Below are 21,792 nucleotides of genomic sequence, written 5' to 3' on the forward strand. Positions count from 1 at the left end.
TGTAAAGAGCTTCTTGAAGTTGGTGGAAAATTGTGGTGGGGAGTTTGTGCATCAAGTAAATGACACCCTCCAATTATGTTTGGGAATAGCCTGGCAGAGTGTTTGGGACTCTTCAGGGTTGGGTCACTGGGGAATGGGTGGCATGGTGAAGGTTTTCCGGCAACGAAGAAGCCCTGAGCTGGTGGTCGCGGTTTGGGGTAATGCCGGAAGATTTAAGAATATTTGGGGCAATGTCAGGCTTTTTGGAGCTCCAAGAAACTCCTTCAACCAAAAGTTATTATTATTGTTATAATAAAAACTGATTTGGTCAATTTAATCCAACACTCAGGTTTGTAGTTATTTCATGAGGGGTAAAAGCTTGTTAGAGGAAATAAGTTGTGGAGAAAGGACAGCCTCTACAATACTCTAGTCATGACATTGTTAACACATCTTTTAGGTGCTAACCGAGCTGCTGAGTTTTCGAAGCAGAAGACGATTCAGAAAAACATCGGTGGAGTTTTTCCTGAAATGCCCTCTTTGGCATCTCTTTGGTTGTTGTGCAGGAGCCTTACAGTTGGCATCTTTATTTTAATTGTAGATATAAACAAAAGCCACTGGAAGAATGGTCAGGTCACTTCCAAAGCCTGAAGCACTTAAAAGAACACTTAACATATCCACATCAAGTCGTTTTGACATAGTAATGCAAAAGTTCATTCTTTTTAGCACTCAGTACTTTTCAAGATGGATTTCTGCTGAAAAATTCCTGAAAACGATGTGTCGTGCACATACACTTATTTGGCACCCCTCCTAACAGACATTTCTGGCATATGCTGCCATTATGCCATAAATACATTGTATTTTAATCCTGCTACAGAGACCAGTCGGGTGTAGAAGTGTGTACATATTCAAAATGCCAATATAGCATATTTTATTATACTTTTTTTCTGACTAGTAGCACCGCTGATCCAAGCTTTTCCTTATTGTTTTTGCTGATTGAAGTATGGACACATTAAGACCATAAACATAAAGAGTAGACAGCAGCGGTTAGATAAATCCTTTATGATGATGTGATGTATTCTTAGCAGAAGTGTGCAAAATAGAAACTGGGGATCCATGTGAGGATCACTCTAAAATTAATATTGAAGGAGGTTATCCTATGAAGCAATCTGTTTCCTTATTTTTTAGATCATTAAAGGCAACCTGTTTCCTTGTTTTTGCTATGTAATCTTAGAACAGCATAATGTAGGGGCAGACAACCCTGATTCCAACATTGTATCACTAACTGGTCATTTTGATAAAAACAGTTCTCTCCGATGATCTAGCAGTTCTCTCCGATGATCTAGCAGTTCTCTGAAGGCTGAGCTCTGAGTAATCCCGCCCACACCACTGATTGGCAGCTGTCTGTGTACACTGTGCATAGATGCAGAGCAGGAGGACTACATGGCACGAGAGAACCAGTCCTCTAGTAATAATCTCCGGATGGTATAACACTGATTTAATTGGAACTACAACAAGCAGCCCAGTAAGTGATACATTGCTGGAATCGGGCTCTGCACGTACATTATGCAGCTGACATTCTGTTTAACACTAATGAAATACATTTCTTTAATTAGAAAATCCATTTTAAATTAATATCCACAATTTTTTTTACTTAAACAGGTACATACTGTGTTTTTCTGCTTTAGAGCTCCAAATCCTCAGCATATACATATAGTCAAATAATATCTTGCTTCTTGTTGCCACCACAATATATTCTCTTTTATTATCAAACTCAGTGTATGAATAGAACATTATATGGTCACCGATTTGATAAATAAAAATAATGAATTCACTAAATGAATGAAACGCCACTTTAAGTATGAATTCTGCATTTATCAGAATAGACCAACATTGGTTTGTATGAACAATCATACCAATAATCAAACACACATAGTCTTTCTTATTTGTATTTAATGGCTGTTATAATAAAATATTTTTACAGAGACCAAAATGTCCAAGTTAGTGCAAAACTTCTTCACATGCACCCAAGAGGAAGGTAAAGGAAAAGGAACTTTCTATACATTTTGAGCAGGTAAATAAGGACGAGGGATAACTGCGGCATCTCTCCCCAAAACAACGTGCCACACTTTTTTTTCTTATGTTGGCATTTTAGTCCTTGTGCGGTATTCATGTGAGGGCGGGGGTTAGGATGCTTTTGCTGTCCTGCCCTGAATGGAATTTGGGATTTGTAATCCCATTTTTGCTGGATAATTTAGGCAGTTCGAGGAAAGGACAGAAGTGCTAAGCAGCTGGCAGTGTCCTTTTTTTTTTTGCTGCACCGTGCAAGTGGGTGACTGTCCAATTCAAGGCATTGCAACAGGCATGTGGTGACTGGCATATACTAAGAGGTTTGGGGTGAAAGGGGCTGTTTCTTGGAAAAATAATACCCATGCAGCACCATTGCACAGAATAAGACACTGGTACAGGAAGATCCTAGAAACACAGCAGTTGGGGTGCAGGCAACTTTAACAGATAGGTCAACGGAGGGGATGTGTCCACTTTTTTCATTTGTAGGGAAACATGGTCTCTTAAACAGGCAATCCTCCAACTGCTAGGGTGCTGTTAACCGTCCAGCAGTTTAATGCAGGACAATAGCAAAGCCCCCCTAACAACTGTGCTTATGTGGTCCAGCAGGGAGAACATTAACACAATGGCACATATGAACGCAGCCCTTGGTGTGTGTTTTCATGTACACTTTACCCATGTCACTGCCAGCAAGCCACCAGCGAGCAATAAGCAGATCCTAGGGAGCACTGCTGGCAACGACATGGTGGAAAGTGGATTTCACAATGTATTCAAACTATTTACAGTCTGGGCCTGGGGTGCAAGGCAGTGACAAAGGGTCATCTTTTTATCCATGTAATGGAGGTGTAAACAGTCCTGCACTCTAGCTGCCTTCTTCAGGAGAGCGAGTGTCAGATTTCAGTTTCACAAACTCTTTGGCGACCTCGTCATTGTTGCGCTGGGACAAGATCCTCAAAATGGTCAGTCCTGTTTCATCCATATGAATGCGCCGACCAAGAGGCAACCAGCAGGCACAACTGCCCCTTTGTGCCAGATCCTTTAGCTGCATAACAGCTGTGCCGACCGTCCGGTCCTCTCGAGCAAAGCAGTAATCTTTCACACAAACCTGCAGTTCATAGCACTCGGGGCCATTTTCATTGCCTAGCGTGCTAAGGAGATACAAAAACACGATATATTCATGTATGATAATATACGTCAATAATAGGCTTCAATTCATTTGATTTGATTTGATTATGATTTATTATGATTTTATTTAAGTCGTGTCCATCTCCTTGTACCGATTAGCAAAAGAAAGATTTTGTAGAGAATCATCACCTGAATTAAAAAAAAATGTTTTTATGTTTTTACTTTACAATTTTTTCCTTTAATTTGGTGTTTTTATTTTTTATGCAACTGACTACCCATTCCTAAAAATAGCCATCAAATCTACTGTACTGCTGGATGCCAAGAAAATGCAGGAAAGCGACACACACAACGCCTGTGTGCAGCCTCCCTGTCACTTCTTGGTCTCTGCCAATTTTATTCCATTTGTTGTACCCCAGAGAAGTGTTTAAGAATAGAAAAATAAATGACGACAACATTAACAGAAAAAAATGTCTCTATTTGAACCATTATCTAACCAATAAAACTAGAATTAAAACAAGGGGTTCTCCTTTCAATGCTTACATATATGGAGTTAATAATTCTATCTGTGGCAATGTACATTTATGCAGTATAACTGCTCCAGACACTGTAGAAAGTGGGCGCCTACCTAACGCATATAGTAACGGGAACACCTCAAAGTATACAAAGCATGGGTCACATCATTGGCTAGGTTCAGGAAGGTATAGGGTAAAAAGAAGGTGAGGCTGGTCAGTGCTTATAGCTTACAGTGACTTGTGAAAGTATTCACCCCCCTTGGTTATTTACCTATTTTGTTACATTACAATCTATATTTAAATATTTTTGTAATCTGATTTGTGTGTGATACATCAGCACTAAATAGTCTAAACTGGTGAAATGAAGTGAGGAAAATCCAGGCATACCGTATATACTCGAGTATAAGCCGACCCCCCTAATTTTGCCACAAAAAACTGGGAACACTTATTGACTCAAGTATAAGCCTTAGGGTGGAAAATTCAGCAACTACCGGTAAATGTCAAAAATAAAAATAGATACCAATAAAAATAAAATTAATTGAGAAATCAGTAGGTTAAGTGTTTTTGAATATCCATATTGAATCAGGAGCCCCATATAATGCTCCATACAGTTCATGATGGGCCCCATAAGATGCTCCATACAAAATACGCCCCATATAATGCTGCACAAAGGTTAATAATGGCCCCATAAGATGCTCCATAGAAACATTTGCCCCATACAATACTGCATAAAGGTTGATGGCCCCATAAGATGCTTCACACATTATGCCCCATGAGATGCTCCATACATTATGGCCCCATAAGATGATCCACACATTATGGCCCCATGAGATGCTCCATACATTATGGCCTCATGAGATGCTCCACACATTATGGCCCCATGAGATGCTCCACACATTGTGGCCCCATGAGATGCTCCATACATTGTGGCCCCATGAGATGCTCCATACATTGTGGCCCCATAAGATGCTCCATACATTGTGGCCCCATCTGATGCTCCATACATTGTGGCCCTATACGATGCTCCATACATTGTGGCCCCATACGATGCTCCATACATTGTGGCCCCATATGATGCTCCATACATTGTGGCCCCATGAGATGCTCCATACATTGTGGCCCCATATGATGCTCCATACATTGTGGCCCCATATGATGCTCCATACATTGTGGCCCCATGAGATGCTCCATACATTGTGGCCCCATACGATGCTCCATACATTGTGGCCCCATAAGATGCTCCATACACTGTGGCCCCATACGATGCTCCATACACTGTGGCTCCATACGATGCTTCATATATTGTGGCCCCATAAGATGCTCCATACATTGTGGCCCCATAAGATGCTCCATACATTGTGGCCCCATAAGATGCTCCATACACTGTGGCACCATACGATGCTCCATACACTGTGGCCCCATACGATGCTCCATACACTGTGGCCCCATACGATGATCCATACACTATGGCCCCATACGATGCTCCATACATTGTGGCCCCATAAGATGCTCCATACATTGTGGCCCCATACGATGCTCCATACATTGTGGCCCCATACGATGCTCCATACATTGTGGCCCCATACGATGCTCCATACACTGTGGCCCCATACGATGCTCCATACATTGTGGCCCCATTAGATGCTCCATACATTGTGGCCCCATACGATGCTCCATACATTGTGGCCCCATACGATGCTCCATACATTGTGGCCCCATACGATGCTACATACATTGTGGCCCCATACGATGCTCCACACAGACATTTGCCCCATATGCTGTTGCTACGATTAAAATAAAAAAAATCACATACTCACCTCTCTTCGCTCAGGCCCCCGGCACTTGCGATAGTCACCTTCCTCGTTCCACGCGCCGCTCTGTCTTCCATCCTCCACACTGACTGTTCAGGCAGAGGGCGGTGCGCACACTAATCGCATCATCGCGCCCTCTGACCTGAACAGTAAGTGCACAGGATGGAAGACAGAGCGGCGCGCAGCGGTGGAACGAGGAAGGTGACTATCGCGCACTGCTCACCTCCCCTGATATACTCACCTGCTCCCGGCACGGTCCCTGGCAGCGTCTCACTGTCCGATGGTCTCCGGGAGCCGGCCACATCTTCCTGTGTTCAGCGGTCACGTACCGCTCATCACAGTAATGAATATGCGTGCATATTCATTACTGTAATGAGCGGTACCGCGTGACCGCTGAACACAGGAAGAGCTGCCCGGAGACCATCGGACATGCAGGGACCGCACCAGGAACAGGTGAGTATGTCACCGAGCCGCTCCCCCACCGACCCCCCCCCCCACTGACAATGACCCGCTGACAATGACTCGAGTATAAGCTGAGAGGGTCACTTTCAGCCCAAAAAAGTGGGCTGAAAATCTCGGCTTATACTCGAGTATGTATATACGGTAAATTAAATTTATGGGATCGAATAACTAAAAATTGGCAGTGCACCCCCCCGCGTGCCACATTCAACTGTATCAGCATCATAGATGCCGATACAGCTGAAAGGAATATGGAGGAGAGTGTCAGCTGACGCTCCCTTCCCATCATTCCCCTCTACCTCTGACACTTTGGGTGCGCAATGACATCACTTCATCGTGCACCATGCTGTGTCCTGGGCAGTGCAGCTGCTGCGACTTTCTGCAGTACCTGGAGCAGTGGGGGAACGAGGAGGAAAGGTAAGTTTTGTATCTGTTTCTTTTACATACTGTATATATCAGTGAGTGAGTGAGTACATGGTGGCCATAATACTGTAGGATTGCATTGTATTCTATGGGGGGCGCTGCATTATACGCTATGTGGGGGCAGCATTATATTCTATGAGTGGGGCTGCTACTAGATGGGACCTGCATTACACTGTATCGAGAACTACGGGGAATGCATTATACTATATGAAGAACTATGGGGTGAATTATACTACATGGAGAACTGAGTGTATTTTAATATATGGAGGACTATGAGGTGCATCATACTATGGGGAGTGCATTGTCCTATAAGGAGGACTATGGGGAGTGTATTATACTATATGGAGGACTATGGAGATGGTATTATACTATATGGAGGAATATGGGCAGTGTATTATACTATATGGAGGACTATGGGGAGTTTATTATACTATGGAGGACAATGGGGAATGTATTATACTATATAGAGGACTGTGGGGAGTGTATTATACCATATGGAGGACTATCGGGAGTGTATTATACCATATGAAGGACTATGGGAAATGTATTATACCATATGGAGGACTATGGGGAGTGTATTATACTATATGGAGGACTATGGAAAGTATTATACCATATGACGGACTATGGGGAGTGTATTATATTCTGTATTGCAGAAGCACTGGGAGCACTGCATAGAAATCAGGGGACAGGCAGCTAGGAACAGCCCGATACATGCCATGCTCCCTACTATTATCAGCAAACTGGCTGTTCCTCACAGGGGTGTAGCTGTGCACTGGTGTGTGATGTAATGTCCCAGACAGGAGGGGGGAGCAGTGAGGAGCAGCTGCTGTCACACGGAATTACAAGGTTAATTAAAGATGAGATTCCCAGTTTACGTTAATTATCTTTATAAGATAATTAACGTGAACTGGGAATCTCATCTTTATAGTGTACGAGTGTAACAACAGTACATTTTTTTTTATCTACACTGAGTACCCCTTTAAGCAACAGGCACTGCTAACCAAACAACAACAAGAAGACCTCCAAAGAAGTCAGGGACAAAGTATTTGAAAAGTACAAGTCACAAATCAGATGAGACAAAAATTCAACTTTTTGGCAACCAAAGTAAATGCTATTTCTGGTACCAAACAAACACAGCTCATCACTCCAAGAACACAATCCCCACACTACAACATGGTGGTGGCAGCATCATGCTGTGGGGATGTTTTTCAGCAGCAGGGACAGGGAAAATGGTCCGAGTCAAGGGCAAAGATGAATGGAGCGAAATTGAGGAAAACCTATTTCAGTCTGTCAGTGATTTGAGACTGGGACAGAGGTTTACCTTCCAACAGGACAATGACCCAAAGCATACTGCTAAAGCAACACTCAAGTGGTTTAAGGGGAAACATGTTTTTGGAGTGGCCTAGTCAGAGCCCAGACTTTAATCCAGTTGAGAATCTGTGGTCAGACTTGAAGATTGCTGTTCACCAAAGGAAACCATCTAACATGAAGGCGCTGGAGCAGTTGTGCCTTGAGGAATGGGCAAAAATCTCTTGTGAATAGCAAAATCTGTTATTAGAGTCTGTTAACATTACATACCATCTGCAGCTGGTTAACCCATCATTTGCTGTAAGCATCACTAACTGTTCTTAAAGGCAGTTCTCATTGCATTGTAATGTTCTGTGGATTCGATAACGTACTAGCTGCACCTGGTTAAAAGATCATTTTCTATAAGCATCACAAACTGTTGTTAGAGTATGTTTCCATTACATTAAGATTTGCTGTGTATTTTCCTATCTACATCTGAGTGCAGCTTTATACCTGCTGTTTTCCTCTTCATCTATCCTCCTGGTTCTATGGCTTCCAGTGTTTCCTGCCGCACTTGTTTGAATGCCTTCCAACATTCCAGTGTAGCTTTTTGTCCAGATCCTTATAGTTCCATGTACCTCTCAGCCTGCTATGCCATGGGTCCGTATATCTATCCTGACTGGCAGATTTGTGAATCCACCTCACTAGGTGAGCCTAACACCAGATTTATGTGTGTGTGTGTGTGTGTGTGTGTGTGTGTATGAAAACTAGTAAATTTTTCATTGGAATTGTCATCTGTATGGCATCTGTTTTTATAAATCAGCAATTAAAAAAATAATAAATGTCGAAATACACTTACCTATGTAACCAGTTGGAGTGGATAAGTAAAAACGAATGCCAAATGGACTGTGTCTATATGTCATCCATTTTTTAAAGCACCTATTGAGTTTCAGTGTTCGAGTCTGATTTTAAAAAAACAAATCTAAGTCATGTACGCTACAATTTTTTTTACACGTAAACCATTAAATTGATGCTAACTACCTAATTTGACTGCTGTTTGCATGCTATCCGTTAAGGAGATGGACAGGACAAAAAATATTAACCTTACATTAATTACACACATACAAATAATTATGTTCCTTTAAATTTTCAACTGTTTTGTGTGCATACTCACAATTGGAAGCTCTCATTGTATTTTGGGGCCCAGCTATTATTCTTGGATTTTGTTGTAAACTTTCTCTTCTTGTCACTCAGATTTGGACCAATCATATTAACCTCAATGAAGGGACGGAAAATTCCTGAGGTCTGCCACTTGAGATCATTTGCTGCCACAACTATACAAACAATATACATACTTTATAATGTTTACTATTACATTGGTGTTATTAATTATTTTTCAGCCATTTTCATCCATGCTTTTCTCAGTATCAAACAAACGAACCAGTCACAATGGAAATCATTCACCTTGCAATAATACAGGTAACTTTTTACACATTTTGTCATGTAACACCCACAAACTTAAATGTATTTTATTGGGATTTTATTTGACTTACCAACACAATGTGGCAAGTATTTGTGAAGTGTAAAGAAAATGATACATGGTTCTCTATTAGTGATGAGCGAATATACTCGTTACTCGAGATTTCTCGAGCACGCTCGGGTGTCCTCCGAGTATTTTTTAGTGTTCGGAGATTTAGTTTTTCTTGCCGCAGCTGAATGATTTACATCTGTTAGCCAGCATAAGTACATGTGGGGGTTGCCTGGTTGCTAGGGAATCCCCACATGTACTTATGCTGGCTAACAGATGTAAATCATTCAGCTGCGGCGCTAAAAAGTAAAAGTCCGAGCACTAAAAAATACTCTGAGGACACACGAGTGTGCTCGAGAAATCTCCAGTAACGAGTATATTCGCTCATCACTATTCTCTACTTATTTTATAAATATAAATCTGAAAATTTTGACTTCCATTTGTATTCAGCTCCCTGTAGTCTGATACAGCTAAATCAAATCTCTAGTAATCAATTGCCTCCAGAAGTCACATAATTAGTAAATTTGAGTCCAAATATGTGTTATTTATGCTCAGTATAACTACAGCTATGTTCACATTTTACGTTTTTCCTGCGTTTTTTATGCAAATTTTAAGCTGTGTTTTATGCAAATTTTAAGCTGTGTTTTACAGAACCAGCAAAACCAATGAGATTTCAGAAATCTCATGCACACACATTGGTTTTATTTTTCAGACTGATTTGGAAAACTTCTTGCAGCGTTCTATCTGTGTTTTTTTTCACTCATAGGAAATAATGGGTAAGTGCAAAAATGCAGCAAAAAATGCATGTATCTGGTTTTGCTGCGATTTGCTGCAAAAACCTTTAGGAAGTTGTGTCATGATATTTTGGGGGGCACTAAACTTTATCTGCACACACAAGAGACAACAAAAACACAGCAAAAAAGCAGCAATACCTGCTTTTTTGTAGCAGCTTCAAGCAGGTTTTGCCTGCAGAAAAAAAACGCAGCAAAAACGCTACTTGTGATCAAAGCCTAAAGCTGTTCAGTGAAGGACTCAGAGGTCTGTTTGAGAACATTAGGGATCAAACAGCATCAAGAAAACTAAGGAACACACCAGACAGTTAAGGAGGTCAGAAATAAATTTGTGGAGCAGAGTAAAGCAGGGTTAGATAATAAAAAAAAGCACAAGCTCTGAACATGTCACAGAGCACTGTTCAATCCATCATCCAAATATGGAAGGAGTATGGCAAAACCGCAAAATAAATAATCTCCAGTTTCCTATAAAACCCAACATTGGGTTCACGGGAATATTGACATGACAGCCAGGGGTGCCTTCATTAGGCTTTTGGCGGCCATGAGACCCCTTCGGCGCAACATAATCACATTGTGCTGGTCATATGGGTGTCCAAATGATGCATCTTGAATCAATCTCTGATGTAGACATTAAAGGGTTAACAGTGGTGAGTATAACCTAGCTCTGATTGGTTCTGTTACATGCAGATTCCGGCTGTGTGAAACGTGCGTCACACGTCAAAACGAGTTAAAGGTAGGAGTCAAGCAATTTCAAGATGTAGGCTAAAACCTGTCAGTAGCAATTTAGTGTGACAATAAGTGTTCGTGTTTTTTTTGCTCAAGGTTAAAAAAAGTTAAAATATCATCTCTTTCGTCCCAAACCATTGCTCTATAGTAGAGAAATCTTGCTTTCTATATGGAAATTAGAGAGGAGAGTAAGACAATGCAGGGCATTGAAAATTGAAGAAGTGTCTATCTCTCTTCTTTAGTTTTTAATGCCTTGCACTGCCTTACCCTCCTTGATTGACAGAGGAGTCAGAGGCTATGGTGTCATGACTGCTGCCAATTGAATGAACCATAGGTTCTCAATACAATACCTTAACATATGTTTTCTGTATCATGGAAAACAAAATAATATTATAGTCCAATGTTTCCCAAACTCCAGTAGTCACGGCCCCCAACAGATCAGGTTTTTAGGATTTTCTCAGTATTGCAAAGGTGATGGAATTATCATCAAGACATCATAAACTGTACACTACTAAGCACATTCTGAAAATAAGATCTGTGGGGGGCTGTGAGAACTGGAGTTTGGGAAACACTGTCCTAGTTGCAATGCCAACTACATTGGCATTCAGGAGATGAATTTTCTTGTACATTATTATTCACCAAAATGCAAATTTACTTTGGCAGTATGGATGACAAATTGGACTTTCAAAATTGTGTGGGGTGGGGATCCAAGTTTTTTAATTTATTTTCCTGTTATTGCCAGGTGTTATATATGTAAAACAGTGACACTTAACATATGTTCCTAACTGCAATTTGTACCTATCATTAGAAAAAAAGCACAGTTGTAGGAGTGTTGGAGAGGGTGCTCTACTCTCTGACACCCCAGTGTTTAAATGTATTTTATAGTAATGTATGTTATCTGAAAGCAAAACCCTCTTGGGCAGTTTAGCCTAGACAGGGTTAACTGTATCAGCCAGCCCAGATTAGGGAGGGGGAACTGAGGGTTGGTGCCAAGTTGAGGTAGTATCAAGAGCAGTTGGGTAAAGTGTGGGAGGAGTGGTCATAGGCAGTATGCTGCTAGTCACAACCTGAGCCTGTTACTTGGGTAGGTGGATTGCCAAAGAACCCTTCCGTGCAAATCTGTCTGTCGGCCTGGGAACCTTGAGATGGATGTCAGGGCCCTTGGGCACACTAAGCCTGGTGAGCTGCAGGGAATGATGGACTCAAACTCTCAGGGGTGAGAGGCGATGGAATCCGGGTGCACTGCTTGTGGTGGAGAAGGATTTCTAGTGCAAAAGAAGTTAGCAAGAGGGATGCTCTACCCATACCGAGAACTAGGGCTGAAGTTATGTCGGGTACCTGTGGGAAAGACTGTAACCCGTTGGGCCCTATCCTATATGTCTGATTATAATGACCGAAAACTGTCAAGTAAAAGTTTGACTGTTTGGGCTCATACTCACATGCGAGAAACTTGGATGAGTCTCGCACGTCAATACCAAGCACTGCACACGGCACTCAGATCGGAGCATGCGGCTGCGTAGCAATACATGCAGCTGCATGCTCCGCTCCTGAGTGCCGGGTGCAGTGTCGAGAATTGACGTGCGAGACTCATCCGAGTTTCTCGCATGTGAGTATGAGCCCTTTTAATGAATTCAGTGTCCCCTGGATTGTTTGCTGCGAAGGTTCTTGAACATGAAAGCCTGGAGCCAGTGACGGTCTATGGGCCACAAGTATGTGTGATGCACCCCACACACAGCAGCACACCGGGACAGGGTCACATTTTGTCTGTAGGATGCCAGAGAGAGCAGAAGCAGCAGCTCGCCCACAACTACCTCGCTCAGGCAGCTTACACAGTCTAAAAAAATAGAGTTAATGCAATTAGTTTCTAATTTCGTCATAATGCCTAATTTTCTTTTCATTCATATATTTTACCTTTGACACTGATCTTGTGCTCTCCGGTTCCAGGGTGTGTAAACAGCTCAACATGGATAGAAACTTCTCCTACTGAGTCGTCCACACCAGATCCTAGAAATAAAAAGTACTTATAATTAAATCAAAGCCTTTGATTTGAGATCAAGAGCAAAATCCTTGAGTACAACTGCTGGCAGGGTATGACTGGCCTCTGAACAGTGAGGCCATTCTGTAATTTTCTTGTATTTTCATAAAAAAAATAATGAACTTGTTCTAATTTTTGTCCTGCCAGCAGTCTTTCATTCTGAGGACTCGGAGTGTTTTAACTTCTAAGGAATTGTGTTACTATTTTGTTTGTAACCCAAGTCCAGCAGTTAATGCTGATGATATGCTATAGGGCCACTGTATTCCATGCTTGCCAAGTGCAACATGCATCTTAATATTATTGCATTTAATGTTAATTCTAAAGCATTTGTTAAGATAACCCTCCCAAAGAAAGCTGATGTTCACTGCTTGAGCTCTGACATACTCACCATCACGGAGTCTCTTTTTCACTTTCTTACCATTTACCTCTGTAGCATACAAACTAAACCTAAATACTACCATCTATAGAGTCTCAATAATTGAAAAAACAATTGTGAGAGTGATAAAGCAGTTAACTTGCAAGTTTTTATTGTAAGAGACAGGACATTCTGATGCAGTGCATGCTTTTTACAGGCAAAGGGCCATCTTGTGAAGTTTTGCAAGGCGATATCACATTCAGTGTGGGTAAAACGGAGTCCAAGAACGTGCTATATGGTCTTACCACCAGAAGAGTTAGCACTTCAGTCCCACTTATACAGGTAAACATAATGGCAGAAGCGGCATATCAATTTAACTTAAAAATGAAGCAGCTACACTGCATGCCCCATGCCACGTTCTCAGTTATTTTAATGTAATGCTTGGAGAGGTCAGGAAATATTCATCTACTTAATCTTTTTTTAATTTAGAGAACGAAACATATGTAAAAGGCATCAATGGGTATAGCATATCCTGACAAGTGGGACTGGAGTTGGTCCATGCTTTCCTCCTACTGCTCCTCATCAGCTGGAAAAGTAGCTCTAACTGGTAGTAAATTTGAGTAAACTGACTATTGACAGAGCAGGATAGGACATGCTTCCAAAAGCCTTCGCACCAAAGACATACCCTTTTCTGGATAAATCTCTTCACTAAGAGTAAACCTAATACCTTTTCCACCATGGACTTTGGGATAAAGAATGGGAAAAAGCAAAATATGGAAGAGGTATGAGGATGAAGGTGCAGAGTGATGGGAAGAGAGGAAAGGAGAGGTGCTTTACATACTCTGACCAGACCGATTAGGTTCATGATGCATGATACAAAAACATACTACATTATTCGAATGCAAGAGGCAAATAATGTCTAACTCCTTCTTTTATTACAGGAAATTATTTAGTACTAGCATAATAATAAGACCCTATTTTAATATTTTTTCCAGGTTATACAAGAAATTACCATACATCATATACTCATACTCTCACAACATAGATATCTTGTATATACAGAAACATAAATACACACCTGAACAAATGTTAAGGTTTTAAACTTTTTGGAAACTTCTATATAGTTTTGTGTTGAGGGTTACATCCACTTAAAACAGAAAAGTCCTTGATATATACCTATCTTTGAGCCCTAACCACTTTTGTGGATGTCACAGGATGCTTGTACTGCAAGTCACTTGCCAGAGCTGCTCTCACCACCATCCCCTGGTTCAGCAGAGGTAATTGAGCAGTCATCACATCTTCAGTCGCTGCCATCACAATCACTGCTTCTAACACCGCAGACTCTTTCCCTGAAACAAATTGTCATTAGGGGTGGTGATAGAAGCAGTGTAAGTGACACCAGTGCCAACTCTGTATGATGATTTGTTTGAGGGTGGTAACAGAAGCTGTGGGGTGGTGCTGCTGTAACTTGCCCTACTTCGATCACTGCCCTAAAACTAATAGACTTTGAGTGTTGCTGTCTCCTTATGATTGCCCAGCATTATACGGGGAGAAGTACACACTGCCAATAGAAACTGTCTCATAACACCCGCTTGGACTTTGATTAGTAAAATCTACTAAATAGTGGAGCGAAATAACAAAAAAAGAACCAGACACTTTTACAACTAGTGTCCAGTTCAATATGATAAATTTGGTGAGAGGTCCTCTTTAAAAAAGCAATAAATATCCACCATCTGGTAAAATATTTAAAAATGTTTTTCTTATGTTGATTGGCACTAATTCAACCTAAAATAATTTGTAGGCCAAGAGAAATTATGCACTTGTGATGGCAATGATAAAAGCTTCTACTTGACGTGACTTGAAATTAAGGTTTAGACATGAAATACACAACAATGGATTGGCAGCATACAACATCAAAAACATATAATGGAATAGTGTATCCATGAAAATGATACTATTAGGATTCATTACAATTTATGATTTGTGCAGAGAAATATTTGCTCAATCAAATCTACTAAGTAAAGCAGAAAACAAGGCATACTGGGGAATATTTGTCCAGAAGTTTCTGGAAACTATCTCTGGTGCAGCTGAGACTTGGCTTAAAAAATCAACATGGGTGAAAAAAAATACCATTTATACTCATGTAAGAGCCAAGTTTTTCAGCACATTTTTTTTTCAGAAAATGCCCCACTTGGCTTATATACGTGTCACTGTACCAGAAGACGGTGGGGGAGAGGGAGCGGCGGTGCAGCGGGTGACAGGAGGCAGGAGCTGGCGGTTGCGGCTAAACCGTGTGCCCGCTGCTAAAGAGAAATGAATATTCACTGCACTGACAATGAATGTTCATTTCACTTATAGCGTGCACAGTTACAGCCGCTGGCTTCCAGCACCTGCTGGACTATCACGGGTGCCCGCTCATTAAAGTAATGAGTATTCACCTCTCCACTCCCAAAGGCGTGGAGAGAGGTGAACATTCATTACCTTAATGAGCAGGGACACGTGATCACTCGGCCGCAGGAGCTGCTGGAACCGGAACGAGATGCTGCGAGGGTGCACGGGAAAAGTAAGTGGGATTTTTTTTATGCTTTATTCATGGGGGTCATATATACAAAAATAGGGAAGAGGAACCATGTATACAAGGATGAGGATAAGGAGCCATGCATATAAGGATGGGAATAAGGAACCATGCATACAAGGATGGGAATAAGGAGCCATGCATACAAGGATGGGAATAAGAAGCCATGCATACAAGGATGGGAATAAGGAGCCATGCATACAAGAATGGGATTAAGAGGCCATGCATACAAGGATGGGAATAAGGAACCATGCATACAAGGATGGGAATAAGGAGCCATGCATACAAGGATGGGAATAAGGAGCCATGCATACAAGGATGGGAATAAGAGGCCATGCATACAAGGATGGGAATAAGGAGCCATGCATACAAGGATGGGAATAAGGAGCCATGCATACAAGGATGGGAATAAGAGGCCATGCATACAAGGATGGGAATAAGGAGCCATGCAGACAAGGATGGGAATAAGGGGCCATGTATACAAGGATGGGAATAAGGGGCCATGCATACAAGGATGGGAATAAGGAGCCATGCATACAAGGATGGGAATAAGGAGCCATGCTGTCATGTCGGATGCTGTTCAGACCAGGTCGTTCGACAGACAGCGGTAATTCCGCTTTTGACCACTATGTGCTCATTGGCGTCGGCTAGATTTTATCTAGCTGGTCCGGGGTTAATTTACCTGATGCTCAGATTGGAAGCTGGGCCATGCCCATTGCCTTTAAATAGTTCTCCTGAACATTGGGCGTCGCCGATTATAGCTTCTGTCTTGTGCGTTGTTATCTCGGTCTGGAGTGGTGAGCTAGTATTTGGAGTATCGTTGCTGGTGGTGTATTTCCCTTTGTCTTATTTACTCCTTCCTATATTTGTATTTATTTTGCCCTGCACATTTATAGTGTATTCCTGAGTGACTGCGGCGTGGTGTATATTTTCCGTTATCCTTGTCTGTGCTAACTGTGGGTATTGGTGTATGATCTTTTCACTGGGTGGTGGGCGGTGGTTTCAGCCTAGGGTTGAAACAGGAGACAGGGCGAGGGTCGAGGCCTAGACATGCACACCATCAGTGTAAACTCTAGGTAGAGGGTCAGTCAGAATTTCCCTAGTCTGAGGGAAATTGCAGGGGCCCAGGTTATTAGCTCTTGCCCACCTAGTCTCCCCGTGACAAATGCATACAAGGATGGGAATAAGGAGCCATGCATACAAGGATGGGAATAAGGAGCCATGCATACAAGGATGGGAATAAGGAGCCAAGCATACAAGGATGGGGATAAGGAGCCATGCATACAAGGATGGGAATAAGGAGCCATGCATACAAAGATGGGAATAAGGAGCCATGCATACAAGGATGGGGATAAGGAGCCATGCATACAAGGATGGGAATAAGGAGCCATGCATACAAGGATGGGGATAAGGAGTCATGCATACAAGGATGGGAATAAGGAGCCAAGCATACAAAGATGGGAATAGAGACATGCATACAAGGATGGGGATAAGGAGCCATGCATACAAGGATGGGGATAAGGAGCCATGCATACAAGGATGGGGATAAGGAGCCATGCAGACAAGGATGGGAATAAGGAGCCATGCAGAAAAGGATGGCAATAAGGAGCCATGCAGACAAGGTGTCACAATCCATTTTTGGATTTATGGCAGATCTGGTTTCCTTCAGATTAAAACTTTTTTCCTTTCAGGTCATCGGGAGTTAATGCAGTTTCCCCGGTGGCCTGCTGGTGTAATTGCATTGCTGCTGGGTCAGCTGATGTGGGTGGTGACCACTCCCACCATCCTTTTGTTTTGCCCATTCTGCAAATTTAGCGATCCGATCTGGGTCATCCTCGTTGAGATGCTGCAGCAGCTGGATTTTGTAAGGGTGCCATTTATGAGTAGCTAATATCCGCCGAAGGGATGTTCAACTGATGCCAGATTGGCGCGCTGAATTTGCAGAATGGGCAAAACAAAAATAACATGGGAATGGTGACAGTTTTCCTGCGTAGGGTGTCTTGCATTGAAATCTGCAATGACCTGGGGACTGCGTTCACCAGACATCAACACAATTTCTATCCGCTCCTGACGTGTTAACCTCTGCGACATGGGGGACGTGTTTGATAAGGGAAGGGGATGTGTCTAGGTCAGAGGAGCTGCAGAGTGCAGTTTGTTTTTTCCTTTTTTTATTTATTTTTTCTTTAATAGCTTAATTGTGCGTACATTCCGCTGACAATCAAGACACAGAAACCATCCACAACATCATGACACAAGGTCTTCTGTGATTGGCTGCCGAAGTCACATGTCCCTGGCCATATAAAAAGCGGACATCTTGTTTTGCTGTTCCATTTTCTCAGTGTCACAGTGCAGACAATGCACTCCTGCTAGTGCTGCTGCTGAAAGTGAACTTATCAGTTAGATAGATAGGATCCTGTCCTGTGTGAAATCGATCTTCCAGCATCTAACCAGATTGTGCTAAAACTGTGTGGCAGTCTCAGGAGTCCCAATTTTCTAATCCAAATCGTTTGGGATAAAACTGTGTTTTAGTGAAAAATCAGAAGCCCAGATTTCCTCTTAAAAATCATTAAGCCTAATATCGGGGTGCAGCCAGGAGGCCCCAATTTGCTAATCCAAGTCACTTGTAATAAAACTGTGTTTCAGTGAGAAATCAGAACAGTGTTGTTCAGGCACACTATCTAAGAAAATAAATAGTGATTGTTCATTTAGTGACGTGACAGACAGGTGTGGGCCTTAGACTGTGAAACAGGAGTGGGAAAAAGCAAGGCCGTGGTAGAAGGGGGAATAGGCTTGGCGTTCGACGTGTATGTGGATTGGTTGTTAACCCCTTTCCGACATTGGGCTTAATAGAACGCCGATGTCAGACTCCCCCTAAGCTGGAGCCGGCATCTTTCCGGGCACATGTCAGCTGATATATACAGCTGACTTGTGCCCGGAACAGCTGCGGGTGCAATCGCGATCCACCTGTGGTTGTTAACTAGTTAAATGCCGCTATCAGCAGCATTTTTAATTTGCGCTTTCGGGAAGTACGCCGGAAATCCCGCCCATCGGTAACCCTGTCACGTGATTGCGGGTCACCTTTTAGTCGGCATGACAACCAGAGGTCTCCAGCAGACCTCTATGGTTGTCATAGCCAGATTGCTAGGAGCCCGGTGGTCGGCGCTCATGGCAAGTGAGCATTTCTGCTACATACAGGCGATCTGATGATTTGCAGAGTTTCTACTGACTGACTATGTGGACACAACATCATTGAAACTCAGGTAAACTCGACAAGTTTTTTTTAAGCAAAAGAATCTCTGCAGTTATTTTTCCTGAAAATCTTTTGTGTCATTATTTTCTGACTTTTTCAGCAGACTTTTTTTGGAAAGTTTTTCCATGGTTTTGTTATGGTTTTTTTCTGCTATTGTTTTCCAATGGGTTTTTTTTCACTTCCTTTAAAAATGAAGAAATAGCTAGTAGTTTCTTAAACAAAAGCAATGGCAAAACACTCCAAAATACATCTGTTTATCTTCCGGACGTCTTTTGAAACACCCTTGGCATAATTATAGACCTGAAATGGTTAAAATATGATCAAAAGCCTGAATATAGAAATCAGCAACATGACACCATTGACATCTTCCAGGAACCACTTATTACAATGGCTTGTGAAAGTATTCAAACCCTTGGCTTTTTACCTATTTTCTTACATTACAACCTGTGTTTAAATATTTTCGTAATCCAATCTGTGTGTGACACATCAGCACTAAATAGTCTAAAGGTACCGTCACACTCAGCGACGCTGCAGCGATATAGACAACAAGCCGATCGCTGCAGCGTCGCTGTTTAGGTCGCTGGGGAGCTGTCACACAGACAGCTCTCTCCAGAGACCAACGATCAGGGGAACGTCTTCGGCATCGTTGAAACTGTCTTCAACGATGCCAAAGTCCCCCTGCAGCACCCGGGTAACCAGGGTAAACATCGGGTTACTAAGTGCAGGGCCGCGCTTAGTAACCCAATATTTACCCTGGGTACCATTGTAAAAGTAAAAAAAAAACACTACATACTCACCTTCTGATGTCTGTCACGTCCCCCGGCGTCCACAGGGTTACGCGCTGCTGCCGAGAGCTTCCTGCACTGACTGAATGTGTCAGCGCTGGCAGCAGCGGTGACGTCACCGCTGTGCTCTGCTTTACGGCCGGCCGGCGCTGACACATTCAGTTCAGTGCAGGGAAGCCGCCGGCGGGGGACGTGACAGACATCAGAAGGTGAGTATGTAGTGTTTTTTTTTTTACTTTTACAATGGTAACCTGGGTAAATATCGGGTTACTAAGCGCGGCCCTGCGCTTAGTAACCCGATATTTACCCTGGTTACAAGTGAACACATCGCTGGATCGGTGTCACACACACCGACCCAGCGATGACAGCGGGTGATCAGCGACGAAATAAAGTTCTGGACTTCTAGCTCCGACCAGCGATATCACAGCGGGATCCAGATCGCTGCTGCGTGTCAAACACAACGAGATCGCTATCCAGGACGCTGCAACGTCACGGATCGTCGTCGTTCTCGCTGCAAAGTCGCTTAGTGTGAAGGTACCATTAGTTAGTGAAATGAAGTGAGAAAAATCTAGGTAGAAATAAAATTTATGGGATAAACTAACTGAAAATTGGCATGTGCATATATATTCACCCCTTTTGCTATGAAGCCGTTAAAGATTTCTGGTGCAAGCAATTACCTTCATAAGTCAGGGGCTTAGTGAAAGGAAGTCCACCTGTGTGCAATCTAAGTGTCACATGGTCTGTCAGTATATACACTTTACCTTTTTTGAAAAGCCACAGGGGCTGCAACACCATTAAGCAAGAGGCACCACTATCCAAATAACACTAAGAAGACAAAAGAGATCTCCAAACAAGTCAGGGACAAAGTTGTTGAGAAGTACAAGTGAGGGTTGGGTTATAAAAATAAATATCTCAATCTCTGATGTTCCCCCAGAGCAACATCAAATCTATTATCATCAAATGGAAAGAACATGGTGCCACAACAAACATGCCAAGAGACGGCCACCCACCAAAACTCAAAGCCTGAGCAAGGAGGGCATTAATCAAAAAGGCAGCACAGGTAACCCTGAAGGAGCTGCAGAACTTCCAAGCAAGCAGAGACTGGAGTGACCATAATAAGCTGTACACTGGATAGAGGTGGTCTTTAAGAAAGAGTGGGCAGGAAAAAGTCTTTACTTACACACAAAAATTGTAAGGCTAGTTTTAAGTTTGCCAAAAGACATGTGGGAGACTCCCCAAATGTATGGGGAAAGGTGCTGTGGTCAGGTGAGACCAAAACTGAACTTTTTGGCCAACACAGCTCATCACCCCAAGAACACCATTACCACAGTGAAACATAATGGTGGCAGCATCATGCTGTGGGGATGTTTTTCAGCAGCAAGGACGGGGGAAATGGTCAGTGTCGAGGGGAAGATGGATGATGCAAAATACAGAAATATTCTTAAGAAAAACCTATTTCAGTTTGTCAGTGGTTTGAGACTGGGACGGAGGTTCACCTTCCAACAAGACAATGACCCAAAGCATACTGCTAAAGCAACACACAAGTGGTTTAAGTGGAAATGTGTAAATAGAGTGGCCCAGTCAAAGTCCAGACCTTAATCCAATTGAGAATCTGTGGTCAGACTTGAAAATTGATGCTTACCAGAAGAAACCATCTAACTTGAAGGAGATGGAGCAGTTTTGCCTTGAGGAATACACAAAAATCCCAGTGGCAAGATGTGGAAAGCTCAGAGACTTATCCAAAGTGATGCATTGCGTGATCACATGACTCTGGCCACATGACTTCTTGATGCACTGAAATGCCACCACATGACTGTGGTCACGTGATATCAAGATGCGCTATTCCCAGTTTGTATGAGGTAAGGCACCACCCATTGTCCCTCTCTTCTTCCCACCATAGCTATCTGATTGGATGATGACGGCGATGTACTCCTTTGGATTATCATAATGCGTGAAGATTTTTGGTATATATTCTGGGAAGCCCTAACTATAGTGAGAGTGCAATCTAGCCTCCCTTAGGAATGTGTTTGGGTAACTTACAATACCAAGGTCCTTTTTAGGTGTATAGCAATAACTTTGATAAG

The 21,792-nt window shown here is 42.5% G+C and overlaps 1 protein-coding gene across 11 annotated transcripts in view; it reads right to left on the minus strand.

The window, feature by feature from the left end:
- Window positions 1-1,911: 1,911 nt before the first annotated feature.
- The window catches only part of UNC13A (unc-13 homolog A), a 335,107-nt gene continuing 315,226 nt past the window's right edge, over window positions 1,912-21,792 (minus strand). For 5 of the 11 annotated variants that reach the window (XM_077273640.1, XM_077273616.1, XM_077273600.1 and 2 more), the window contains 4 exons: window positions 13,784-13,840; window positions 12,620-12,712; window positions 8,838-8,997; window positions 1,912-3,191 (listed from right to left, as the gene is read on the minus strand). In XM_077273640.1, coding sequence (XP_077129755.1) covers window positions 2,906-3,191; window positions 8,838-8,997; window positions 12,620-12,712; window positions 13,784-13,840 — 596 coding nt within the window. In that variant the 3' untranslated portion in view covers window positions 1,912-2,905. The remainder of the gene's footprint in view (window positions 3,192-8,837; window positions 8,998-12,619; window positions 12,713-13,783; window positions 13,841-21,792) is intronic. The other 6 variants (XM_077273632.1, XM_077273623.1, XM_077273607.1 and 3 more) reach the window with 2 other exon arrangements.

This window comes from Ranitomeya variabilis, chromosome 1 (genome assembly GCF_051348905.1).
Source record: "Ranitomeya variabilis isolate aRanVar5 chromosome 1, aRanVar5.hap1, whole genome shotgun sequence".
NCBI classification, from domain to species: domain Eukaryota; kingdom Metazoa; phylum Chordata; class Amphibia; order Anura; family Dendrobatidae; genus Ranitomeya; species Ranitomeya variabilis.